The 21,895-nt window shown below is 40.8% G+C and overlaps 1 protein-coding gene across 4 annotated transcripts in view; it reads left to right on the forward strand.

Moving 5' to 3' along the window:
• CPNE4 (copine 4) overlaps window positions 1-21,895 on the forward strand; it is a 436,822-nt gene that overhangs the window by 279,571 nt on the left and 135,356 nt on the right. For all 4 annotated transcript variants that reach the window (XM_029940289.1, XM_029940290.1, XM_029940292.1 and 1 more), the window contains one exon: window positions 9,752-9,931. In XM_029940289.1, the coding sequence (XP_029796149.1) occupies window positions 9,752-9,931 (180 nt within the window). The remainder of the gene's footprint in view (window positions 1-9,751; window positions 9,932-21,895) is intronic.

Below are 21,895 nucleotides of genomic sequence, written 5' to 3' on the forward strand. Positions count from 1 at the left end.
TTTATAGCTGTGTCAGCAAAGTTAGAGGTATTAGCAAGAGATGCTGAGATGCTCTAGGACTGGTGGTAGTGAGAAGCTAACACTAGGCTTACTGGGCAGGCAGAAGTAGTAGTATTACCAGAACCCAGTGAGAGATAGAGCCTTGCAGGAAGGGTTTCCAGGGGATCTGTAGGGGGAGGGACATAGTCACACCAAAATTGCAACATGAGGCAGGGAAGGGGCAAGGAAAACATACCAACCTCTCTTTCCTCCCACTTTATGATCTCATACTGGTGCATCCCATTGGCTGAAGGAAGCAAGCTGGCAAAAAAAAAAAAAGAATCAACCCATGCATGCCAGTTTCTGTGGGACACAGAGCAGATAAGAAAGATCTGGGGATGCAAAGGAGAATAACCACCACATTCACTAACTCTTGCTTCACAATGGAGTGCTCAGTTGGTTAAGATATCTAAATAAACCAACTCATAATGTGGTTATTTCATTCAGTCTTCATGTCCTCTAGCAAAATGAGCAGCAGTCAAAATGGCAGCTTCCACAAAAGCAGAAATATATGAGTATACAAAGTCTGATCCAGGAGCTGGGGTCTGAAACTCAGAATAGATCCCACAATACTTTGTTTTTTGGTCTCTATATACCTTGGGGCTGAGCCATAACAGTTGGTAATATAATATTATTGGTTTTCAAACTTAACTGTGTGCATTGGTTAAGATTTTTAAACTACTAGGTTGTTTGGCCATACCATACATAGGATGGGTAGCTCGTAAACAATATAAATTTATTTCTCACAGTTTTGGAGGCTGGGAAGTTTAGCTCAAGGAAGCCTAAGATCAAGGTACTGGTAAATTCATTGCCTAGTGAGAGCCCTCCTTCTGGTTCATAGCCTGCCAGCTTCTCCCTGTGCCCTCACATGGGATCTCTTTTCTAAGGCCACTAATCCTATTGGTTAGGGCTCCACTCTCACTGAATTTAAAATTCAATTCCTCAGGCCTGCTAGCCACATTTCAAGGGCTTAATAGCCATATCTGGCTGGTGGCTACCATATTGGGCAGTGCATATTTAAAACATTTACATTATAATGGAAATTTCTATTGTATTGCACTGGTGCAGTGACAAAACCCCCAAGCTAAGTGGGCTGGGGCTCAAGACAATGAGATGTGGAGTAGCAAGCAGGAAACTAAGCCACACAAACTGAGCACTCATGTTGGGGAAAAGGAATAGCTGTGGAGGACTCAGAGGCATTTGGCACAGGAAGAGATGTTTGAATCCCCTGCCAGTAGCTGATTTAGCCAGCATCGACTCAGGCTCTTTATGGATGGAGCCAGCAGCCTAGAGGGGCTGGAGAGGGCAAAAAAAGGAATAAAAAACCCAGAACCTGTCATTGTGACACTAAAGACTCTCCGAAGGTGAACCAGGTCTCTGGCTTATAGGGTGATGCTCATTTTAATTTTTTTCTGAGCCACACTCCTGGGCAAGGTGATGTGGCTTTACCATCCACTCTGAACAGCATAAGCTAGAGCTTTGTCAGGTGATCAAAGGACTGTCTGGCTCTGGTTCTCTAGCAAGCTCAGCTCCAGGGCCCCATAAATAGAACCCAGCTGGCACAAGAATGCAAGAGGTCCTGTTACTTGAGAGTCAGGTTAAGTGTATAGCAGGAAGATGCTGGAAGGGTTCAGTGGATCAGTAGTGAGAGAGATGTTTGTAATCCTGAGCTACTACTCAGTTTAATCTAGAGCATTTGAAGGTTTTACCATGTGGTGGGTGAAGAGTGCCTTTTTGGAGATAAATCCGTGAAAGAAGCCAGGCTGGATTTTCTTGAGAGAGGTAGAATGATGCATTTGTTTCCTAGGTGACAAAGTACCACAGACTGGGGTAAACAACAGAAGTGTATTCTCTAGCAGTTTGGGAGGCTGGAAGTCAAAGACCAGAGTGTTACCAGAGTTTATACCTCCTGTTGGCAATAGAGAGAATCTCTTCAATGCCTGCCTCCTGGCTCCTGGGTCTTGGGGATTTGGTGGGCAGCCTTTGATGTTCCTTAGATTGTAGGCACATCACTCCAATCTCTTCCTGCATGTTTACATGATATCTCCATGCATGAATGTGTGTGTCCAAATTTATTCTTTTATAAAAGACCAGTTGTCTTAGATCAAGGTTTTTACCCTACTCTAGTACAATCTCATGCTAATTTAACAAATTTCTTCTATTACAACCCTATTCCAAATAAGGTCACATTCTGAGGTACCAGGGGTTAGGACTTCAGCATATGAATTTTGAGGGATATTATTCAACCCATAACAAATGGTACAGAAGAAAGAACATATATTTTGGAGTCAGACAGACTGGGTTTGAGCCTCGCTTTTGCCACTGCTTTTCCAGAGCAGTTTAATTTTATTATCTGCACGATGAGGATGACATATTTAATAGACTCATTTGTAAAGTGATAAATCTTGGTAAAATGAAGCACTTTTATGTATCACCAGTTAAGAAAAAAATGCTTCTAATTAAACGATGGCATATCATCAATTATAACAGGCATCCCAAGTTTAACTCTGTTAAATTGTGAAATAAAAGTATGTTTTAAAATCAATAAAGGTAAAGACAAAAGATGACATGTAGAGTGCCTTCTGTGGAAAGATAAGAAGGTATACAATAAAGGTGCATCACCCCTTCCTTTGCCTGAGCAGAAAAGTGCTCATCACCATTGGTCACCACCCAACTTGCCATCCACTTCAGGAAGGAATGAAATAATTTACCGGGCAAGGGTCAAAAGGATTCTCTAAGGAGGTGGCTTTTGTAAAGTGTGTTACTCCCACAAAATTTTTATGATTGCTTTAAATAGATGTCTTCCAGTATTTCTCTCTGGAAGACCTCACTCTTTATTCCTCTGTTGGCTAATAAGTACATTCATGCAGATGGTTCTGAGAACCAGAGAGCCTGTTTGGTTACTTGAGGGTAAAGGTTGGACTAATGGACACCGCTAGCTTTGGGGCAGGTGTAAGTCTGTGTTGATCAGGACTCATCTCTACAGTGTCAGATAGTTAGCCTCCAGCGATGTGACCCCATCGGTGTGACAACTCCAAATACTTCTACACATTTCCAGATGCTTCCAAGAAAGTATTGTCCCCAGTGAAAACCACTAAGCTAGACGAACATGTCCAGGTGGGAGGTCAGCTTCTGCTGGAGTTTTACAGTAAAAGGAGGCAAAAGCTGCCAAATATCAAGCATATCTTCAAGTTTAGAAACTGGTGAGCAGGAAGCCCCCATCCATGCAGTAGGTCAGCCAGCAGTGGTGCAACCCCAGCATGGAGACATATCACAAAAATGGCACCAATAAACTCAAGTTTCTACATGTGACTATATAATCAGTAAAACGTTGAGGAGTTTTAGTCCTATCAAAGTGGAAAATCTACTTAAACTGAAAATAAAAGCAACCTCTCACAGCATCATCCTATCTCTGTTGAGTGGTTTTGACACCCATGAGGTGTGTGTTGCCGCCGTAAGGCAAGCCACCAGCGCTGCAGCCAGTCACCTGAAATCAGCAGCCGCAACCAGCTGAAATCCTGAAATTGAATAATGCTGTTTCTGGTGGCTCAGTGATTTATTTTTATTATCTAAATTTTATGTGGTTTAACATGTCCCCTTGGTAGTTGTTATGTGGTTTGAAAAAACATAATAAATCCTTTATTTTTTAACATAAAGTTATCCGTTCCTTATTCTGAGAAATATTCTGACCCTCACTAAATAAATATTGAGGAAATATTTAAAGAATACCACTTTGAAGGAATGCCTTATTATAAGCTTGCCAGAGTTGGGGTGGAGGGAATCCTTGCGTCTGCCTCTGGCTCATGATGTCTTTCTTCACCAGTACCTGTTATCTTTGGGATCAGGGCCTGTACTTCTCCTGAAACCTTAGACCACTCAATGACTGGAATCGGTTTGGGCTCCTGCCTTTACCTTCCCCACACTAATAGCATCACATTGCTAAGCCCTCACATCCCTTACCTCTTATCTAGCCCTGGGAAGGCCCAGGGAGCAGACAGCCATTCTGTGCATAGTCTTGAACCATTTATGATGACATACTGACCTTGTCCCCACACAATCCAGCCACTATGGATGATGTTCAGGGCTCCCATTATATCTTTAATATGGCCAGCGGAGAAACCAATCTGCAGAGGCACAACCATAATGTCACTCACTGACTTTCCCTACCAGTTCCACATTTTACATTTGTCATCCTGTGCATTACTCTGAGCAACAGGGTTTAGGTGGAAAAGCTTCAAATTTGCATGACTGTAACATAAAGGTGAAACACACAGACTCAGGAACTTGACTATCTAGGTTCAAATCCTACTTCTTGCAAGCTGTGTGAAATTGGAAAAGTTATAGAGTCTCTCTATCTCCTGGTAAGAGAGGATAATAACAGTACTTCATAAGGTTCTCATAAGGATGAAAAGAGAGTGCATGTCAAATGATTTGAACAGATATTTCATCAAAGAAGATACATAGATGGCAGGGGCACCTGAGTGGCTCATTCAGTTAAGTGTCCAACTTTGGCTCAGGTCATGATCTTGCTATCCATGAGTTCAAGCCCCCACGTTGGACTCTGTGCTGACAGCTCTGAGCCTGGAGCCTGCTTCAGATTCTGTGTCTCTCCCTCTCTCTGACCCTCCCCCCAAAAACAAATAAGCATTAAAAAAAAATTTAAAGGATATATAGATGGTAAATAAGCATATAAAAAGATATTCAATATTATTAGTTATTAGGAGCATGAAAATTTAAATCACAATGAGATACCACTGCACACTTATTAAAATTTTAAAAATTAAACATACACTTATTTCAATCCTAGGTATCTACCCAAAAGAAAAAAAACTATGTCTATACAGATGCTTATACTTGAATAGCTAAGGCAGTTTTATGTATAAGAGCCAAACTGGAAATAATCCAAATGGACATTGATGGGATAGTACTCAGCAGTAAAAAAGATGAACCATTGAGGTACATAACAATGAATAAATCTCAGAATAATCATAATGAAAGAATAAAGACAAAAAAGACTATGTCCTATAGACTATATACTATGATATAAGATTATCAAGGATACAAACTGATCTTTCATGACAGAAAGCAGATGAGTAGCTTCTTGGGAATGGGTAGGAGGAGGGGTGGGAGGGAAGAGTTACAGAGGGGCATGGGGAAACTTGGAAGGGTAATGGCTACGTTCACTATCTTGATTGTGGTCATGGTTTCCCAAGTATGTACATATGTCAGAACTTATTGAGTTGCACAATTTAAATAGATGTGATTTATTATGTGTCAATTAAACCTGAATGATGCATTTTTAATGTACTTTTGGGATGCCTGGGTGGTTTAGTCAGTTAAGTGTCCAACTTCGGCTCAAGTCACATTCTCTTGGTTCTGAATTCCAGCCCTGCATTGGGTTCTCTGCTCTCAGCAGATCCTGCTTCAGGTCCTCTGTCCCTCTTTCTCTCTGCCCCTCCCCTGTTTGTGCTCACTCTATCTCTCTCTCAAATAAATTTTTAAAAACATTAAAAAAGTAGATACCTTGACACAGCATGCCTTTTATAAGTATTATCTATTGTACACTTCAGCATTATACTGAAAAATTCTTTACATGAATTAAAAAAATTTTTTTCAATGTTTATTTATTTTTGAAAGAGACAGAGCATGAGCTGGGGAGGGGCAGAGAGAAGGAGACACAGAATCCAAAGCAGGCTCCAGCCTCTGAGCTGTCAGCACAGAGCCCAATGCAGGGCTCAGATCCACAAACTGTAAGATCATGACCTGAGGTAAGACCAAGTGCTGGACACTCAATCAATTTAGCCACCCAGGCACCCCTAGATCAAATTTTTAAAAGAGTATCTCATCAAAAGCAGTACTTGATCATTGATTCTATTACCACCACACCATAACCTAGCCACATTTTTTTCATTTCTTTCAAGGAGTTCTCACAAAAAAACTTGAATTAAAGAAAATAGTCCAGGCTTTGAGGTCCGAAGGCATGAGTTCAAGTGTTCATTCTATCATCCAGTACCTTGTGCTAATATTTTTTCTTGACTTTTCTCATGTATAAGACAAGTTACATCACATGATTGCTATAAGAATCAAAACTGGATGTAAACATGTTCTGCAAATTATAAAGCAACATGAGTATATCAGTGGTTACAATTAGGGAAGAAAAGGAGATAAGTAGATTTTTTTGAAGACTGGGTAACAGAGGACCAGCAAGATTAAAATAAACCATGACCAAAAAAAATCTCACACAAGAGCAAGGGATAGACTACATCTCAGTAATTTCCTTACTTTGATATTCCCACATCAAAATTGACTGTGACACATTTTAAATGCATATTTCTGGGTTCCACCCTATACTTGCTTAGTCAAAATCACTAATGGTAAAGAATAGGAACCAGAGCTTTAAAAACAAAAACAAAAAAAAGCTGCCTGGTTGATCTTGATGCATCTGGTAGCACCAATCAGTGGATGGTCCTTTGGAAACAGTCCCCTTGATGTAGATGCCTTTCAATGAGGAACATGAGCTATCCTAGGCTCTATTGCTCAGATTAAGCCTCCCTTCAGTCTCCAGAAAAGATAATGCATCTCTCTTAATAACTGTGAATGCAGAAAGTTTTGAAACATCTTCTAAATATGCATTTAGTATTGTACGCTCTTCCTCTAACTCACCCTTCTTTTCCTGAGCTCCTCTATGCTTCTAGGATTCTTACTGGCTCTGAGATTGTCTTTGGAAATTATTGGTATTGGTAATACAATAGTGTATTTCTTAATTTCTTTCCAACCAGTCATTTCCCTGAAAAATACAAGTCATTCTATGTTGAATGTTAGCAGCTTGCCTTGGAGACTGATGTGTGTGTCTTGATGCCAAGACATGGACTTTATACCTATGTGGCATCATCATCTGAAGATCAGGAAGTGAGAAGAAAAGCAGCAGGATCAGTGCACATTAGCCCTTTGTGCCATCTGGGGTGGTTAAAGTGGAGGAACAAAGATTAGAACTGGACAGAATTTCCAATCTCCTATTTCTTATCATTTCAACCCGCCTAGGACTCTCATTCTTCCATCCACAGGGAGAGAAGATTCCTTTTCTGTGTCTTGAGGATGTCAAATCCACCTATAAGTTAGGTCTTGAAGATTATTTCAAAATTCTCTATCAGAAGGCACCACATGAGTGTAATTAAATTTCTTATCATATGGCTCGTTATTCTGTGAATTTGGACCAGACATTGCAAAAACACCTCGAGAGCTCAGAAAGGAAATAACTAAGGGAGAATAGCTTGGAAACTGGAGAGTGAATGTCTCATCTGAATGAGGCAGTCCCCAATTGCTGCCATGTAAATGTGGCCCCGGGGTGGCAGATATTCTGATTTTCTTTCCAAAGGTGTGGGGGTAGAAGAAAAATAGTGCCTTTTATGGAATATTCTATTTTATTTATAGTTGCCTTTTATGTTGCCTATTTAAGGGGAGAGTACTTTTATAAAAATAATATTTTTAAAACTTTTATTTATTTTGAGAGAGAAAGAAGTGCAAGTTAGAGAGGGACAGAGAGAGGGAAAAAGAATCCCAAGCAGGTTCTGCAGTCAGCCCAGGGCTTGACATGGGACTTGACATGGGGCTCAACATAAGGCTCAAACCCATGGGTTGTGAGATCATGATGTGATATGAAGTGGTATGCTTAACCAACTCAGCCACCCAGGCACCCCAAAGGATAAGTACTTTTAAATGAGACTAACAAAACACTTCCCAAGTCAGCTTGAACTTGCAGACTGCTTGTTTGTGACCTCTGACTTATACTGTTTTTCAAAACAATGGTCTCTTAACAACTGGAAAAAAAAAGCCAATACAGTAAATCCTTGGACCTACACAATCAACAATGACATATTCAGTCCTGTCCCGCAGAATGAACATTATAGTAAAATGTAAAATCCAGCTCAAATAGAAACTGAACCTTAAGGAGAAGACTGAATAGTCAAATAACCATTGGTCTGCCTCATCAACAATAGGTTGGGATTTGGTTTCTTATATATTGGACAGGGACATAACCAGAATCACATTCTCCTTTTCACAACCAATCTTGATGGATTGTCCATCTCATCAAGAATAGCAGGTGATGTTCCTTATAGGACAACTCTCTTTCACACAGGGCCCATAGGGAAGGCTGGAGCCATGGTCAAAATACTGATTGCAAAAATGTCAAGGGAGGCTGCAGCAAGTATTGAATTTTTTCTTTGCCTGATAACATGTATGTGCCTAATATAGTCAAAGACTGTGTTCTCTTCATTTTTTTGAAAGATTATTTCCCAGTACTGTAATGAAAGTGCAGGAAATGTTTTCCCAATTTGTGCTAATGAATGACACTTGGGAAGTATCCAATAGACCATGTTTCTATTTGAAAGCTGAAAGTACATGTAGGCTCCCTTTGATCTGTAAAATATGAGTAATGGATAGCTCCAGTTGAGAAATACTATAAGATCTTGGGTTAACTGTAATTTGGTCCTTTAAGACTTCCCAGAATATAAATGGTATTGTAAATGGTATTTTTATATGTGACAGGCATAGAAGAAAAGAACCTGAATGATAAGGGTACCAGCAAAAACGGCATACTGGGAGAATTTCATCTAAAAGGCTAAAATCTTTTTAGAGTGTCTCTTTCCAGGGGCACGGGCAAGTATAAGGGAGCCAACTAAGGATGGTGAGACTCATGACGGATAGCAACAGCAAAAAGTCAGTAGCACCCCTTAGTCTGAAGGGTCAAGAGAGGGAGGGGAGATTGTGTTACCAGAACCCAGCAAAGGCTCCCTCTGTGGAAGGAAGTCTACTAGCAGACTCTCTGTGTGCAGAGGCATGGTGCTGTGGCCAGCACCTCTCTATTCTCCAACTCTCTGGTCTTCTGCCAAGTCTTCCCTTTAGATGACTCAGACCAGAACCTATAGGGTAATAGAGCCCAATCAATTCTATCCATAGACGTCAACTTCCAGGGGCAAGAATAGGGTGGACAGTGGCAGATATGGATCTGGGAGAGAGGGGCAAATGGAGAGTTATTATCACAGAAGGCAAGTGGAATCATAACTCATGGAATGTTAGGGCAGGGAGAGGCTTTTAATCTTCAAATCCTCACTTTGTTGTTGAGGAAACTAAGGCCCAGGGAATTAAAATAACTGAGTAACCATTATAAACCCAATAAAGGTATACTTGAGACCAAAGGCAGTCTTCTTCATATCCATTCTCATGGCCTTTCCACTTCATTATTCAGGAGTTAGGAGGACTCAGGAGTTATAAAACTAATGTTAGGGTAGGATTAGCTAAAATGAGATGCCTGCCTGGTCGTTTGCCATTACTGTGCCCATCAGACATCACCAATCTCTTACTGATTTCTTTCCTCCTGAGCCCAAACGTGCCTTCAGACTCTTTATCATCCTAAGGCTCCAGGCAGCCACTAATAATCGATCTGTCTTTTTGCCTTATCACACCCAACAATACAACATGCTCTAATCTTTAAATACAAACCTTCACATTTTTCTAATAAGATTTCCCTCCTTGTATCCTGCTTTATTCTCTGATGGTGCTTGCTTGCGCGCTTTCAAACTGCTTCACTCTGGTGACTTGATGGAGGGCATTTATGTTTTGGAAGAAGGAGAATCGCCATAAGGTTATTTCACCTAAAGGGTAATAATCAAAAGCCCTAATCCCTAGTGTGTTTTCTCTCCTCTCCTTGCAGGTTGACAGAACAGAGGTGATTCGTACCTGCATAAACCCGGTGTATTCAAAACTGTTCACTGTGGACTTTTACTTTGAAGAGGTGCAGCGCCTGCGATTTGAAGTTCATGACATCAGCAGCAACCACAATGGGCTGAAGGAGGCGGACTTCCTGGGTGGCATGGAGTGCACGCTTGGCCAGGTGGGTCCACAGAGATCCCATTCCACTCCTTGCCTCCTTGGGGCCTCTCTTCCTCCCCTTTTCCTCTCTTTTCTGCTTTCTTTCTCCCTTTGATTTTATTTTTCTTTTACATATAGGATTTTAAGAGTTCCCATATGCTGCATTACCCATTATAGTTAACTTTATATTTACATAGGGCTGATGCAGCAAATATGTGAAGACTTACTTATTTTGCAAAATTATTTTCACTTTTAATTGCTTCATTCTGTCAGTTATTTCACAACTATTTACTGAGTATTTACTACACTGTGATTGTGTGTGCTATAGTCTTATGCTGTTTCATTATAAATTTTCATCTCCCAACTTAGCTATTCCCCATGCAGAAGTACTGCTCATGTACATCAGTTCCAAACTTCTGGGGCCAAAATAGCCCAAGAGAGAGGCTAAATAGATATATGGTGAACGAATAAATGCTTTTACTTAATCCTCACAGTTATGTGAAATGAACATTATTATATCCATTTATAAATGAGAAAACTAAGACTCCGAGCAGTTAGACCTAAAGCCTCACACTAATAAGTGGCAGAACTAGAACTCTCACCATAAACTTCATAACTTTACATCATGACACTTTTCCATTTCCCTTCCCTGCTGTTGTGCCCAGAACTTTAGTAGGTGCTGAGGTCTAATGAAGGTCTAAATGAAGAAATAGCCCCTGTGTCCAAGAAGCGGACATTCTAATTGGAGAAGGCATACTATGTACACCTAAAAGTAATTCATGATGCATTTGAGCCATAATGAGACAAAATATACTGAACTATCTTCATAGGGTTATACATCTTTGGAAAGGGAGAGCTTCCTGCAGGGTAGAATCACAGAAGACACTGTGGATTCAAACACTGAAAAAATATAGTCCATAGATGGAAGGAGGAGGAGGAAGACCTTTCAAGTAAGAAATCAATATAAACAAGGTCTAGAGGTCAGAACAACCAGGGCAGGGGCAAGGGCACAGGAGACCAGGTTCACTGAATCAAGATCAGATGCTGATTTCCTACAAAACCAGTGACGCCTGTACTTCAGAGCCCCTCATTCTGGGAAACTGCTTCCAAGGCTCTGCATGACATTTTTATTTGTAGTCTTGTACTTTTTTTCTGAAAAGATTCCAAATTATATAAACTTCAAGCCTCACAAAACCTGCATCAATCCCATCCAGAGGCAAGGGTCTGGTTTAGGGATTAGTAAGAAAGAGTCTGCCTGGCAAAGAGGGGACAAGCATGCATGTTTGTTTGTTTTTACCATGCCTCATGCCACTTATCACTAATTTCTCCCATATGAGCACTGAGTGACAGAATAGTGTCCTCAGATACCTTTTTCAGCAAATGTGGTGATTACTTTCAAAAGATTGTTCCTCGTTCCTTAAATGAAAGCCAAAAGCCCAATGTAGTTGAAGGCAGAGAAGGACTCTGGGATATTCTCCATAAATATAATCTCTCATGATTTTTGAAAAGAGTTGATGGCACATAGTTCTATAGTCTTGCCAGGTACAATGCCTAGTAAGTAGTAGGCATTGAATGAATGAATGAATGAATGAATGAATGAATGGTAGATTTCAGGTAGAAGTCTGTAATGTATAAATAAAATACAGTGATTTGAATGGAATCTCTTATAGATATGAATGAATCATTCCAAGCTTCTCTCTGAGATTATGGACCTCCCCTCACGTACAAAAGTTACATTCTTTTCTAAGAAACAAATGTAGATCCATGTAGGAGTCATTTGAGTCAAAGATCTTCTTCATCCAAAGATTTAATCGTTTTGTCCATGTGAATACCCTCAAACTTACATCTTTAGTCCATCCCAATCCTCATCTTTCCAGCAGCCAGTAAGTCCTTGGCCCTCTACTCTGTGACAGCAGTACTATGTTGAGCCAAAAACATTGTCCCTGCACTCAAACAACTCAATCTAGCTGGGAATAAAGATGGGAAGCAAGTAATTAATTAAATTTCACAAATAGTTATTTAAGTTACAGCCATTATAATTTTTGCTAAAGAGAAGTATAGAATAGGAGAGCAAAACTGAGAATGGTGTCAGGTGGAGAGGAGATCAAAGAAAGATTACCAGGGGAAGTGACATTTACACCGAGACTTAAAGGGAGAGTAAGCGAATCAGGTGAGAAGAAAGAGGAAACACGTTCCAAGCTGATGAGAAAATTTTATACAAAGCCTCTGGATTCAGGAAGAAGTTTGGCATATGGTATATAGTAGCTTCATTTGGGTTTTCCAAAATGCTTCTCTGAGATAAGAAGTCAAAGGAGGTGAAGGAGATGCCATAGCAGAGTGAAAAAGTGAGACAGGGAGAGGAAGGCAGCCTGGAAGAGTATTGTCAAGCCATCCACCACTGTGGCCAACTGGAGCTTAATTCTGCTGGAGAAATTCTGGAAGCCAATGTAGAACAAACACCATAGGATTATCTCACCCTAGCGATCCAATAACTGGGGTATTTCTATACTTGAGGGTATATATATAGTTCATCAGTCATTGAGGGCTTTTTCCAGGGTGGGAACATCAATCCTCCAGTCTTTCTGGCTTGTTTCATGGGCAGCAAAGCAGATTCCAAAGATCCCAAGAAGCTTACAACAAAGAAATGCAGGTGCTAGTGGTCAGAAGTCAGTGGTGTGCACTGACATCATAGAGTCTGGGTATATGAGCAGGGCATCATATCAGCTAACTACCCAAAAGCCAATCACTCCACTTTTTTAGCCATCAGGCCCTGATCATTTTCAGATCATTTTTCTACCATGTGGCTGTGGAGACAATAGCCCTATCCCTAGCTCAAGGGTGAATCCTGAGTAATGTCAGTCAATTATACGAATCCCATTCCCTTTTGCCAGAGATTGGTTTAGGCGTGGGCTTGTGGCCAGTTCTAATCAATAACACATGACAGTTTTTCTTGGAAAGGTTTTTTAGTTGAAAGACAGAGAAAGAGAGAGAGAGAGAGAGAGAGAGAGAGAAGAGACACACACACACCCACATATGAAGAAAGAAATCTCTGCCTGTCATTCTTGGAACCACTGTAGCCACTTTGTAGCAGGGGTGAGGACGGACTTTGTGGAGTGGGGTGAACAAAGGGAAATGGGGAGAGTGCATTGGTTTAATTTTGTAATAGCACTGAAGATAAGATTACAAATAGTATTTTCTAGTCGTATCTTGAGACTTGAAAGAGCTTCTATACTGACCATTTGACCCTCTTAACGAGTTTGGAAGGACAACTGTTATCATCTGCATTTTATAGCTGAGAAAACTGAGGCTCAGAAAGATTCAGTGTCCTGGCAGAGCCAAGACCAGAAGTCACAAGCTTTTCATCCCTAATCCAAAAGCTGTTTTCTTCTGCCATTTAGGGAAGGAAACTGTGGAGAAGCCACATGTCTGAGATCTCGTTTACCATCATGGCTTAGGTGAAACAAATGAGCAGCAAGTCAAACTTGTTCAGTGGAGCCCGAAGCAATGCTGCTCTCCCGTGCCCTCTCCTCCCCAGGTGACAGGCTAGCCTCTCTGGGTATCTTGTATATTGATGGACAACCACCCTTTTATATTATCAGCCATGTGATAGGTACAATGGACCTTTCCATACTTTTGGGGTGGGCACTAATTGGCTGAAATCAATCAAGATATCCAATTTTTGTGGCCACAGCAATATGTTCAATGAAGGTATGTAACTAATCAGAGATAGTAAAATGTAAATATATATTTGCTAGTGTTGTACCCAGATTTTAATATCACCCCCAAAAACCAGAGACCTCCAGGGAGGCCGAAGCACGCATGCAAAAGCAAAGGGCGGTTTTATTACGGGCTTATAAGCACGGGCTCACAAACTCCAACAACACACAAGATCCACGTGGAGAGTAAGCCCCGAACATGGCGGGGCAGGGCCTTTTAGAAGTTTGGGAAGGGGGAGTTACAGGAAATTGTGACACAGGTACAGGGGTCCAATCAATATAGCATCACATCATTGACAGTAACTTTAACCAATTACAGAGTGGACCCAGGACCCTCAGGTAGGGCATGACTAGGACCCTCAGGTAGGGTGTGACTAGTCTTAACCTCCATCTTTAGGCCCGCCCTCAGAAATGTTAACGGTGTTAGCTAGCCTTCAAGGTCAGAGGGAAAACCTGAATCAGACCTGCATCCTTAATACTAGAGCCTTCTGAGAAAGAAAAGGTGAGGCTGTGAGGTCCGGAAATGTTTCCCTTCAAGGGGAGAACATCCAGCTGCTGGGGGAAGAAAAGGATAACTTGACAAAATGTGGATGAATAGGAAAGAGGCAGGCATCTCAAAGGGAAGAAAAGAAACAGTGAGAAATAAGGTCACATTATTTGCATGCTAGATAGGGTCCTGTCTACAGCCAGTCCTTCCTAGGAATTTTGGCTAATAGCTTCACTTTGTTATTTAAATCATTGTGGGCTAATTCTTTTTGCCACTTGCAACATGGAATTTTAACTAATCAAGACATATTCCATAGAATCCCTTCTCCAGGCCATAGTGACCTTTCCAGACTCCAAGATGCTGTAACCCATCTCCATCTCTTCATTTAATAACTCATTCTTCACTGCCTTCAGAAGTTCCTTTTTCTCACTTCATTAAAATGTTCTCTCTCAACATTTTTATACATATTATATAGCCCTCCAGCTAGTTTACAAGTTTCTTAGGGAAGAGGCTGTAATTGATACTTCTTCTTTGCATCTAACGCAACACCATACTTTATATATCACAAATCCTTAAGCCACATTTACTGATTAATTTTGAAAATTTTAGATCAGTATGAACTTTTATTTTAACAGGGTAAGTTTCATTCAATCATATATTTGTTATTTCAACAAGGATTTAGCAAGTACCCCAGATACACTGAGTACCATGGTAGGTGCCAGAGACACAAAGATGAAAAAGAAAGAGGCTCTGCCCTAGAAGTGCTCAAAATTCGCTGGGACATTATTAAAATTATTGAGTAACTAAAATGCATATTACTTAGTGCTACAACAGGATGTTTTCCAGGCGTAACAGGGGAAAGACTTACCTCTGCCTCTATGGAATCAGGGAGGTCTCATAAGAAAGATGATTTGGTACCTGACTCTCAAAGGATGAGTGGGAATTCACCAGCAGATAAAAGAAATAAGGACTCCCCAGGCAAAATGACCAGGACACACAAAGGCAAAGCAGCACAAGAATTAACAGAGAACTCTAAGGGTTTCAACAGGGCTGAATAGTCAAAAGGGCAGAAAAAAGAGAAAGGAGACTGAAGAGAAGAGGAGCCAGACCAGAGGATTTTAAGTGCCTTTCTCTAAAGTTTGGAGAGATTGGATGTGATATCTGGGAAGTCCTGAAGGGTTTTGACTAGGGAGAGGGCAAGGTTGGATGTGCGTATTAGAAAGATCCCTTTAGCATTCTTATGAAGTCTGGGCGGTGACAGTGGAGGTGGAGGCAGGGAAGCCAGTTAGGAAGCTCGTGCCATAGCAGGAAAGAGATTCGAGGGCAGTGGTGTCAGAAGTTGAGACCCAGAGAAGAGTGTGGCCCAATGCAGAATCAACAAGCCTTCCAGAATGAGTGAAGGAGAGGGGAGTTTGCAGGTAGCTGCCGCAGGTTGCTGGAGGAGTGATTTGTCTGTCTTTCTAGGGAATCAGATTGAGGAGTGGGGCGGGGAATGGAATGTGATGCTGGCATGTTGAACTCAGGATGTCTGTGGAGAATCCAGAGGTTGCCAATTGGCATCTGACCATGAGGATCTGGAAATGATCCAGATTTGGGAGTGCACTCCCTATACCCCCTGTAGCCTGAAAGTGGATGAGATCCCTCAAAGAGAATGTTTTGTTTTTATTTTTAGAAGGTACTCAATTGAACATGCCATATATGAACAAATCAAAAGGATTTTTAAAAGTATATGAGGATATCTCTCTCTACATTCTTTCAGATTAAAGTGTGAAAATGTTAACTTTTGTTGACACTGAGAGTTTTTCTTTTTTCTTTAAGCCTTAGCCTCTTCATATACAAAAGAGAGATAATAATAGAGCTGGCCTCAAGATACATTGTGATCAAGTGAGAAAATGCATACCAGGTGCTTAGCAGAGAGAGCTTTCAGGATATGGACGCTGTTATTAAGGACATGAAAATCTAGGAAATGATGAGAAGGATCAATATATATATAGGGGCCAACAATGTTTCAAGAGTGAAAGTGGAAGCAGAAAAGGTGAAAACAGTATGACAGAATACCCATGACCTGGGCAATGAGTACACTGAACTTACAACTTTGCCTCAGTTTGTTGAAAATTTTATTTAGTCAAAGATTTCTCTGTGTGTGTGTGTGTGTGTGTGTGTGTGTGTGTGATATTTGCTTTTTTCAGACTCTTCTTAAATGAAAATGATTTCAACTGAGGTCTCTGAAATAATTGGGGGCCAGTATTCCAATTCCTATCTGAGCTCAACTAAGGCCCAAAAAGAGAGAGAAAGAGATGTCCCAAAACTCATGCTGGAAGTCACACATTCAAAGTTATCTCCTCAAGGCTGTACCTTGTCCTGTCCATGTGCCCTGTCCATGTGAGTTTGCCACATTCTCACTCTGATATGTGAAACAGCGAGACTTGTGGCTTTTAGGAAAGGAAAATGGCAGCCTTCCACATGCTAGAACATGGCATTGGCCATGAAGTTGAGAACAAGCACAGCCAGTGACTTCACACTGAACAGTAATGCCAAATGAAGGTTCATGTCCTCCAAGAACACTCCAGGCAGAACTGTGTGTTCTCAGCAGATGGATGAGGGGGGCGAATCACAGCGTTGCAGTGTGGCCGGAAAGCTGTGTACTCCTTCTGGGTGAGCTTGGAGACTGTCCTTGGATTTCTGTTGGCAGAAAGAAGACCAGGAGCTAGGCCCCTCTCCTCCTGCACCCAACAGAGGGTATGCCAAGGAGAGCCATGGTCCCTCACTGTCTTGAACAGCAAGCAGATCTTCTTCAATGTGCCGCCTTCACTTTCTTTCACTGCTTACTAACTCATCCAATCATCCCCGAATTTTTCTACTTCTTCATGCACCAAATATAGTGGGGACATAGAGTCAAAAATAATGAGAATAATAAACATAGCAGTTAACTTTCCCTGGGTATTTTTTTTCACCAGTTACTGGGCTAAGCGTTTGTTACATCTCACTTAAGTTAATCAGCTTGACATCCCTAGGAAGTAGGCACTACCATTAGCCTCATGTACATTTGAAGAAACACACTGAATAAAGCTGGGTGACTCATTTAAGGCCACACAGCTAGTAAATGGTGAAGCTGGAACTCAAACGCAGATCTTTTTGGCTCCAAAGCCTCTTGTAGCTCATCACTAACTAGTATAAATTGGAATGTGGTATCTATTAATGCAAAGCCAAGTCGGAGTTGACCTTGTTAGGGTTTTGTTTTATTGGCTTAAGTTTATTTGTTTGTCTTACAGAAATCCTCTTGTTAAAAACATATAGAGAGATAGATATAGATATAGATATATCTCATGTTGGTCATCTTTCCTCCATGTTTGCATACTGAATTAATTTACTCTAAATACAGCATGGTTTGTTAAATAGTATCAACGTCTCAACCTCGCCAAACCAGAACTTCATAAATTCAGCACCTAGAAGGTACCCACTCCTCATCTTTTCACCGTTAATCATCTTGAGCAAACCCATCAACCAAATTCAGAAGTTGTCCGTAGGTTTTATTATTGCTTTTTTTTGTGGGTGTTTTCTCCATGGATCAGAGGACAGTTACAACTGTGCATAGTCTTCCTCTCTTCATTGCCATATAGCTGTACTTTAGTGTATTTTTCCCCCAAAGCTTAGACATCTGTTAAAATGGAGAATGCCTTAAAAAAAACTGAAGCGATCTCCAGGCTCTGAGCTGTGAACTGTCAGCACAAAGCCTGACGCGAGGCTCGAACTCCTGAACAATAAGATCTTGACCTGAGCCAAAGTTGGATACTTAACCGACTGAGCCACCCAGGAGCCCCCAGTTTTATTCTTTTGCATGTTGCTCTCTGGCTTTCCCAAAGAAAGAAACTGTCCTTTTCCCATTGAATATTCTTTCCTACTTTGTCGAAGATTAATTGGTCATCTAATTGTGGGTTTATTTCTGTTTTTCTATTTTGTTCCATTGATCTATGTGTCTGTTTTTATGCCAGTATCACACTGTTTTGATTACTGCAGCTTTGTACTATAACTTGAAGTCCAGAATTGTGATACCTCCAGCTTTGCTTTTCTTTTTCAAGATTGCTTTGGCTCTTTGGGGTCTTTTTTGGTTCCTTATAAATTTTAGGATCCTTTGTTCTATAGATAGTTGCATTTACCTTCATCTATCTTTGCTATCACAACTAACCCAACATTGAATTCATCAACAAGTCTGGTAAAATTATTGAATTTGAAGTTTTAAAATGTGAATTATTCTATAAATCCTAATAATTAAAAAAGGCATTATTATCACCTAAATATATGATGACTAATCATTTAAAATTTCCTCTAAGAAATTTCTTTTAAGAAAACTCAATATATACAGGGGTGCCTGGCTGCCTCAGTCAGTTGGGTGTCCAACTTCCACTCAAGTCATAATCTAACAGTTCATGAGTTCAAGTCCAATGTCGGTATCTGTGCTGACAGCTCAGAGCCTGGAGCCTGCCTCAGATTCTGTGTCTCCCCCTCTCTCTGCCCTTACCCCCTCATGTTCTCTCTCTGTCTCAAAAATAAATAAAATATTTAAAATTTTTTAATAAATAAAAAAGAAAACATACAAATAGGTGCAAAATGGAAAAGAGTTCAATTAAGATGTACTTTTTATTTACCAAATGATACTGTGCTTGAAAATGTTTTTACATTTACATAACATGTTACTTCAACAGCATTTCTGTTTGTTTTTTTAAATTTTTTTTAATGTTTGTTTTTTAGGGACAGAGAGAACATGAGCGGGGGAGGGGCAGAGAGAGAGGGGGAGACACAGAATCTGAAGCAGGTTCCGGGCTCTGATCTGTCAGCACAGAGTCCGACAAGGGGCTCAAACTCATGAACCGTGAGATCATGACCTGAGCTGAAGTCGGCCACTTAGCCAACTGAGCCACCTAGGCGCCCCTTGGTTTATTGTTTAGAAGCTTAATTTATTGATAAAATAAATTAGGATTTTATCCATAAAGTGAAAAGAAAGAAGAAAGGAAGGAAGGAAGGAAGGAAGGAAGGAAGGAAGGAAGGAAGGAAGGAAGGAAGAAAAAGAAAGAAAGAAAGAAAAAAACCTGAGAATGTCCTGCTTTCTGCCAGCATGAGTGGGGCAGGGAAATCTCTGATTCCTTAAAGGAGTCCTAGGCTGTCTGAGGGGCGCTGACCCTCATTCAGAGAAAGGAATCTAGTGCCACCTTCCCACAGAGCAACAGTTCTCAAACCTCAAGTCTAGTCAGAATCCCCTACCCGGAGCATATCTGATTCAGCAGATTTAGCAAAAGATCCAATACTTTGCATTTCTAAGATCCCAGGTGAAGAGGATGCTGCTGGCCCCAGGCCACAGTCTGAGAACCACTGCCACAGAGTCTTAGGGGAGGAATGCTAATTAGTGTTGGGCACTGAATCACTCATCTTAATTATGAAAAAACTAATGTTTGGGGCAATTATCTGTAGAAATTAAGGAGAACAAAGAAAACATCTAGAGGGCAGGAAAAATTTACTTCATAAAGTTTATAGTCCTGCAAAGGATCATGTGCAGGGCTTAGAATTTACATTCTGGTGAAGATCTTAACTCCCCTCTGCTAAGTGTAGTTGAATGGGTCTGTTAGCCAGACTGCTGGTTCCTTTCCTGATTTGGTGAATGTTGGAATTACTTTAGCCATTCTTGATTCAGGTGAATGTTGGAATTACTTCAGCCACATTGGCCCCTGAAAGGATTGGCAGACCACAAGCTGTCAGTGGTCCATGGGAATTTGCTCTCAGGGTGGGTTGAACCCAGGTGGTTGACCCTGTGGGTATGACAATGCAGAGGGTGCTATCCACACTCAGTGAAATGCTCGCCTTGAGACTCCACAGGTTGGTTTTGTTGCATAACATCTAATATCCTCATGGCATAAAATTGATGGCCCAGGGAAGTCAAATTTACACATTATAGCAGGCAACTCATTTCCCTTCTGCTTCTCACATGAAAAGCTTTCCCTACGTTTGCAGAATTACTGCAAACAGAAGCCACATGAGTGATAAATGATGTCATAAATAAGTACCATCAGCTCAGCTCCCATGGACTTGCTGCGAAGCCCCAGGAAGTGGTTTCAATGCTGGCTGTCTGTTCTGCTCATAGGCAACTGGGATTCATGTAGGGAGATTGTAGGTGAGCAAGCCCTCAGTTCTCCAAGGAAAATAAAATTAATTCTTGCCTTTTTTCTTTGCTGTCTTTGTCAGGCAAGAAATCTTAAATTCACATCCTAGGAAAATTCTTCTGCTTTCTCTGGAGTTTTCCTTTTGTATCTTTAAATCTCCTTGATGGTGTCCTGCACTGGAGTCTGAACCCTAGGTCCTGGATCTGTCACCAACTCCCTGTGTCATAATGGGGAGTTTAACCTCTTGGTGACATAGTGACTTCATCTATAAAGGGAAGGTTTCTTATTGATTAATCTCTAAATTTCTTCCTGTTCTAATTGCCAATGATTCTTAGTCCTCTCTTTCCTTCTCCTTGTCACTAAACATAAGCATCTTTTCCTACATTCTCATCCCTTTTCAGGACACTTTCTGTTTCCTTCCATCCTGCTCCCCAGTCCTTTTTCACATCATCTGTTAGCATGAGGTGCTTCCCTCCTGCTAAGTCATAGATGTCATTCATCCACAGACTGTGTTCCAACCTAAGTGGCCCCCCAGGAAAGTAGCTCCTTATGTCTATTTAATTTCAAACATAGTTTTTAAAAGATATATTTAGTGGCAATGAAAATGGCCTCTATTTACAAGCCCCACTTTGACAGTAATATTATACCTCTACTGGCTCCAAATGAGTACGGAGAAGAGAATAAGAGATCTAGAACTGGAGGAGAATTTGCAAGAACTGATGTGTCACTGCTGAAGGGAACCTCTGTGTTTGTCCTGATCCCAACCCTTTAAGTCAGGCTGGTGTGAGGCACTCAGCCCCTAGCCCACGCCACCAGTTTCCCCTGGACCTGTCTCCTACAGGGAGCCACACATGCCAAGTGGGTTTTAAGGCAGCCACCTAGGACCTCTACCATAGCTCCCACACTTGCTTGTTTCCAGCCAGCTTTCATTCTGGTTCTTTTTTATCCCAACTCAGAACCACCCACCTACAAAAATCCAAGCTGAACCCTATCTCCGTGGTGTTTGTATGTGCTCTCCCCAGCATCTGGCCCTTCCTTTTCTTCTATAAATGTTGTCTTACTGTACCTGCTTACTTCTCAGCATCCTAAATGCCTTAAATAAAAATGTCCTGTACTTGGGGTGCCTTGGGTTCAGTTAAGCATCCCAATTCTTGATTTTGGCTCAGGTTGTAATCTCATGGTTCATGAGATCAAACCTCACATCAGGCTCTGTGCTGTCAGCACAGATTCTCATTTGGGATTCTCATTTTCTCTCTCTCTCTTTCTCTCCCCCACCCCCACCCCTTGGCTTGCTCTCTCTGTCTCTCTCTCAAAATTAATTAATTTTAAAAATTACCTGTACTTGTCTCAGTCCTGAAACATGAGACACTATGGCACGTGAACTAAATTATCAATAGGCCAAATAACCAATTCGCTGAAGTCAAATAACCAAAAAGTCACTTCACTAAATAATATAGTAGCCCAAATATTAATTCTCTGCTAACCATTTTTATTTACCAACATACTTTATTAAGGTATTTTAACAATTTATAAAGTGTACTGCAATTATCTTAAGACCTGCAAAGGTCTGCTTTTTTTTTTTTTTTTTTTTTTTTTTTTTTTTTTAGTTTAGGCTACTTATATATTTAGTT

This window comes from Suricata suricatta, chromosome 5 (genome assembly GCF_006229205.1).
Source record: "Suricata suricatta isolate VVHF042 chromosome 5, meerkat_22Aug2017_6uvM2_HiC, whole genome shotgun sequence".
Lineage (NCBI taxonomy): Eukaryota > Metazoa > Chordata > Mammalia > Carnivora > Herpestidae > Suricata > Suricata suricatta.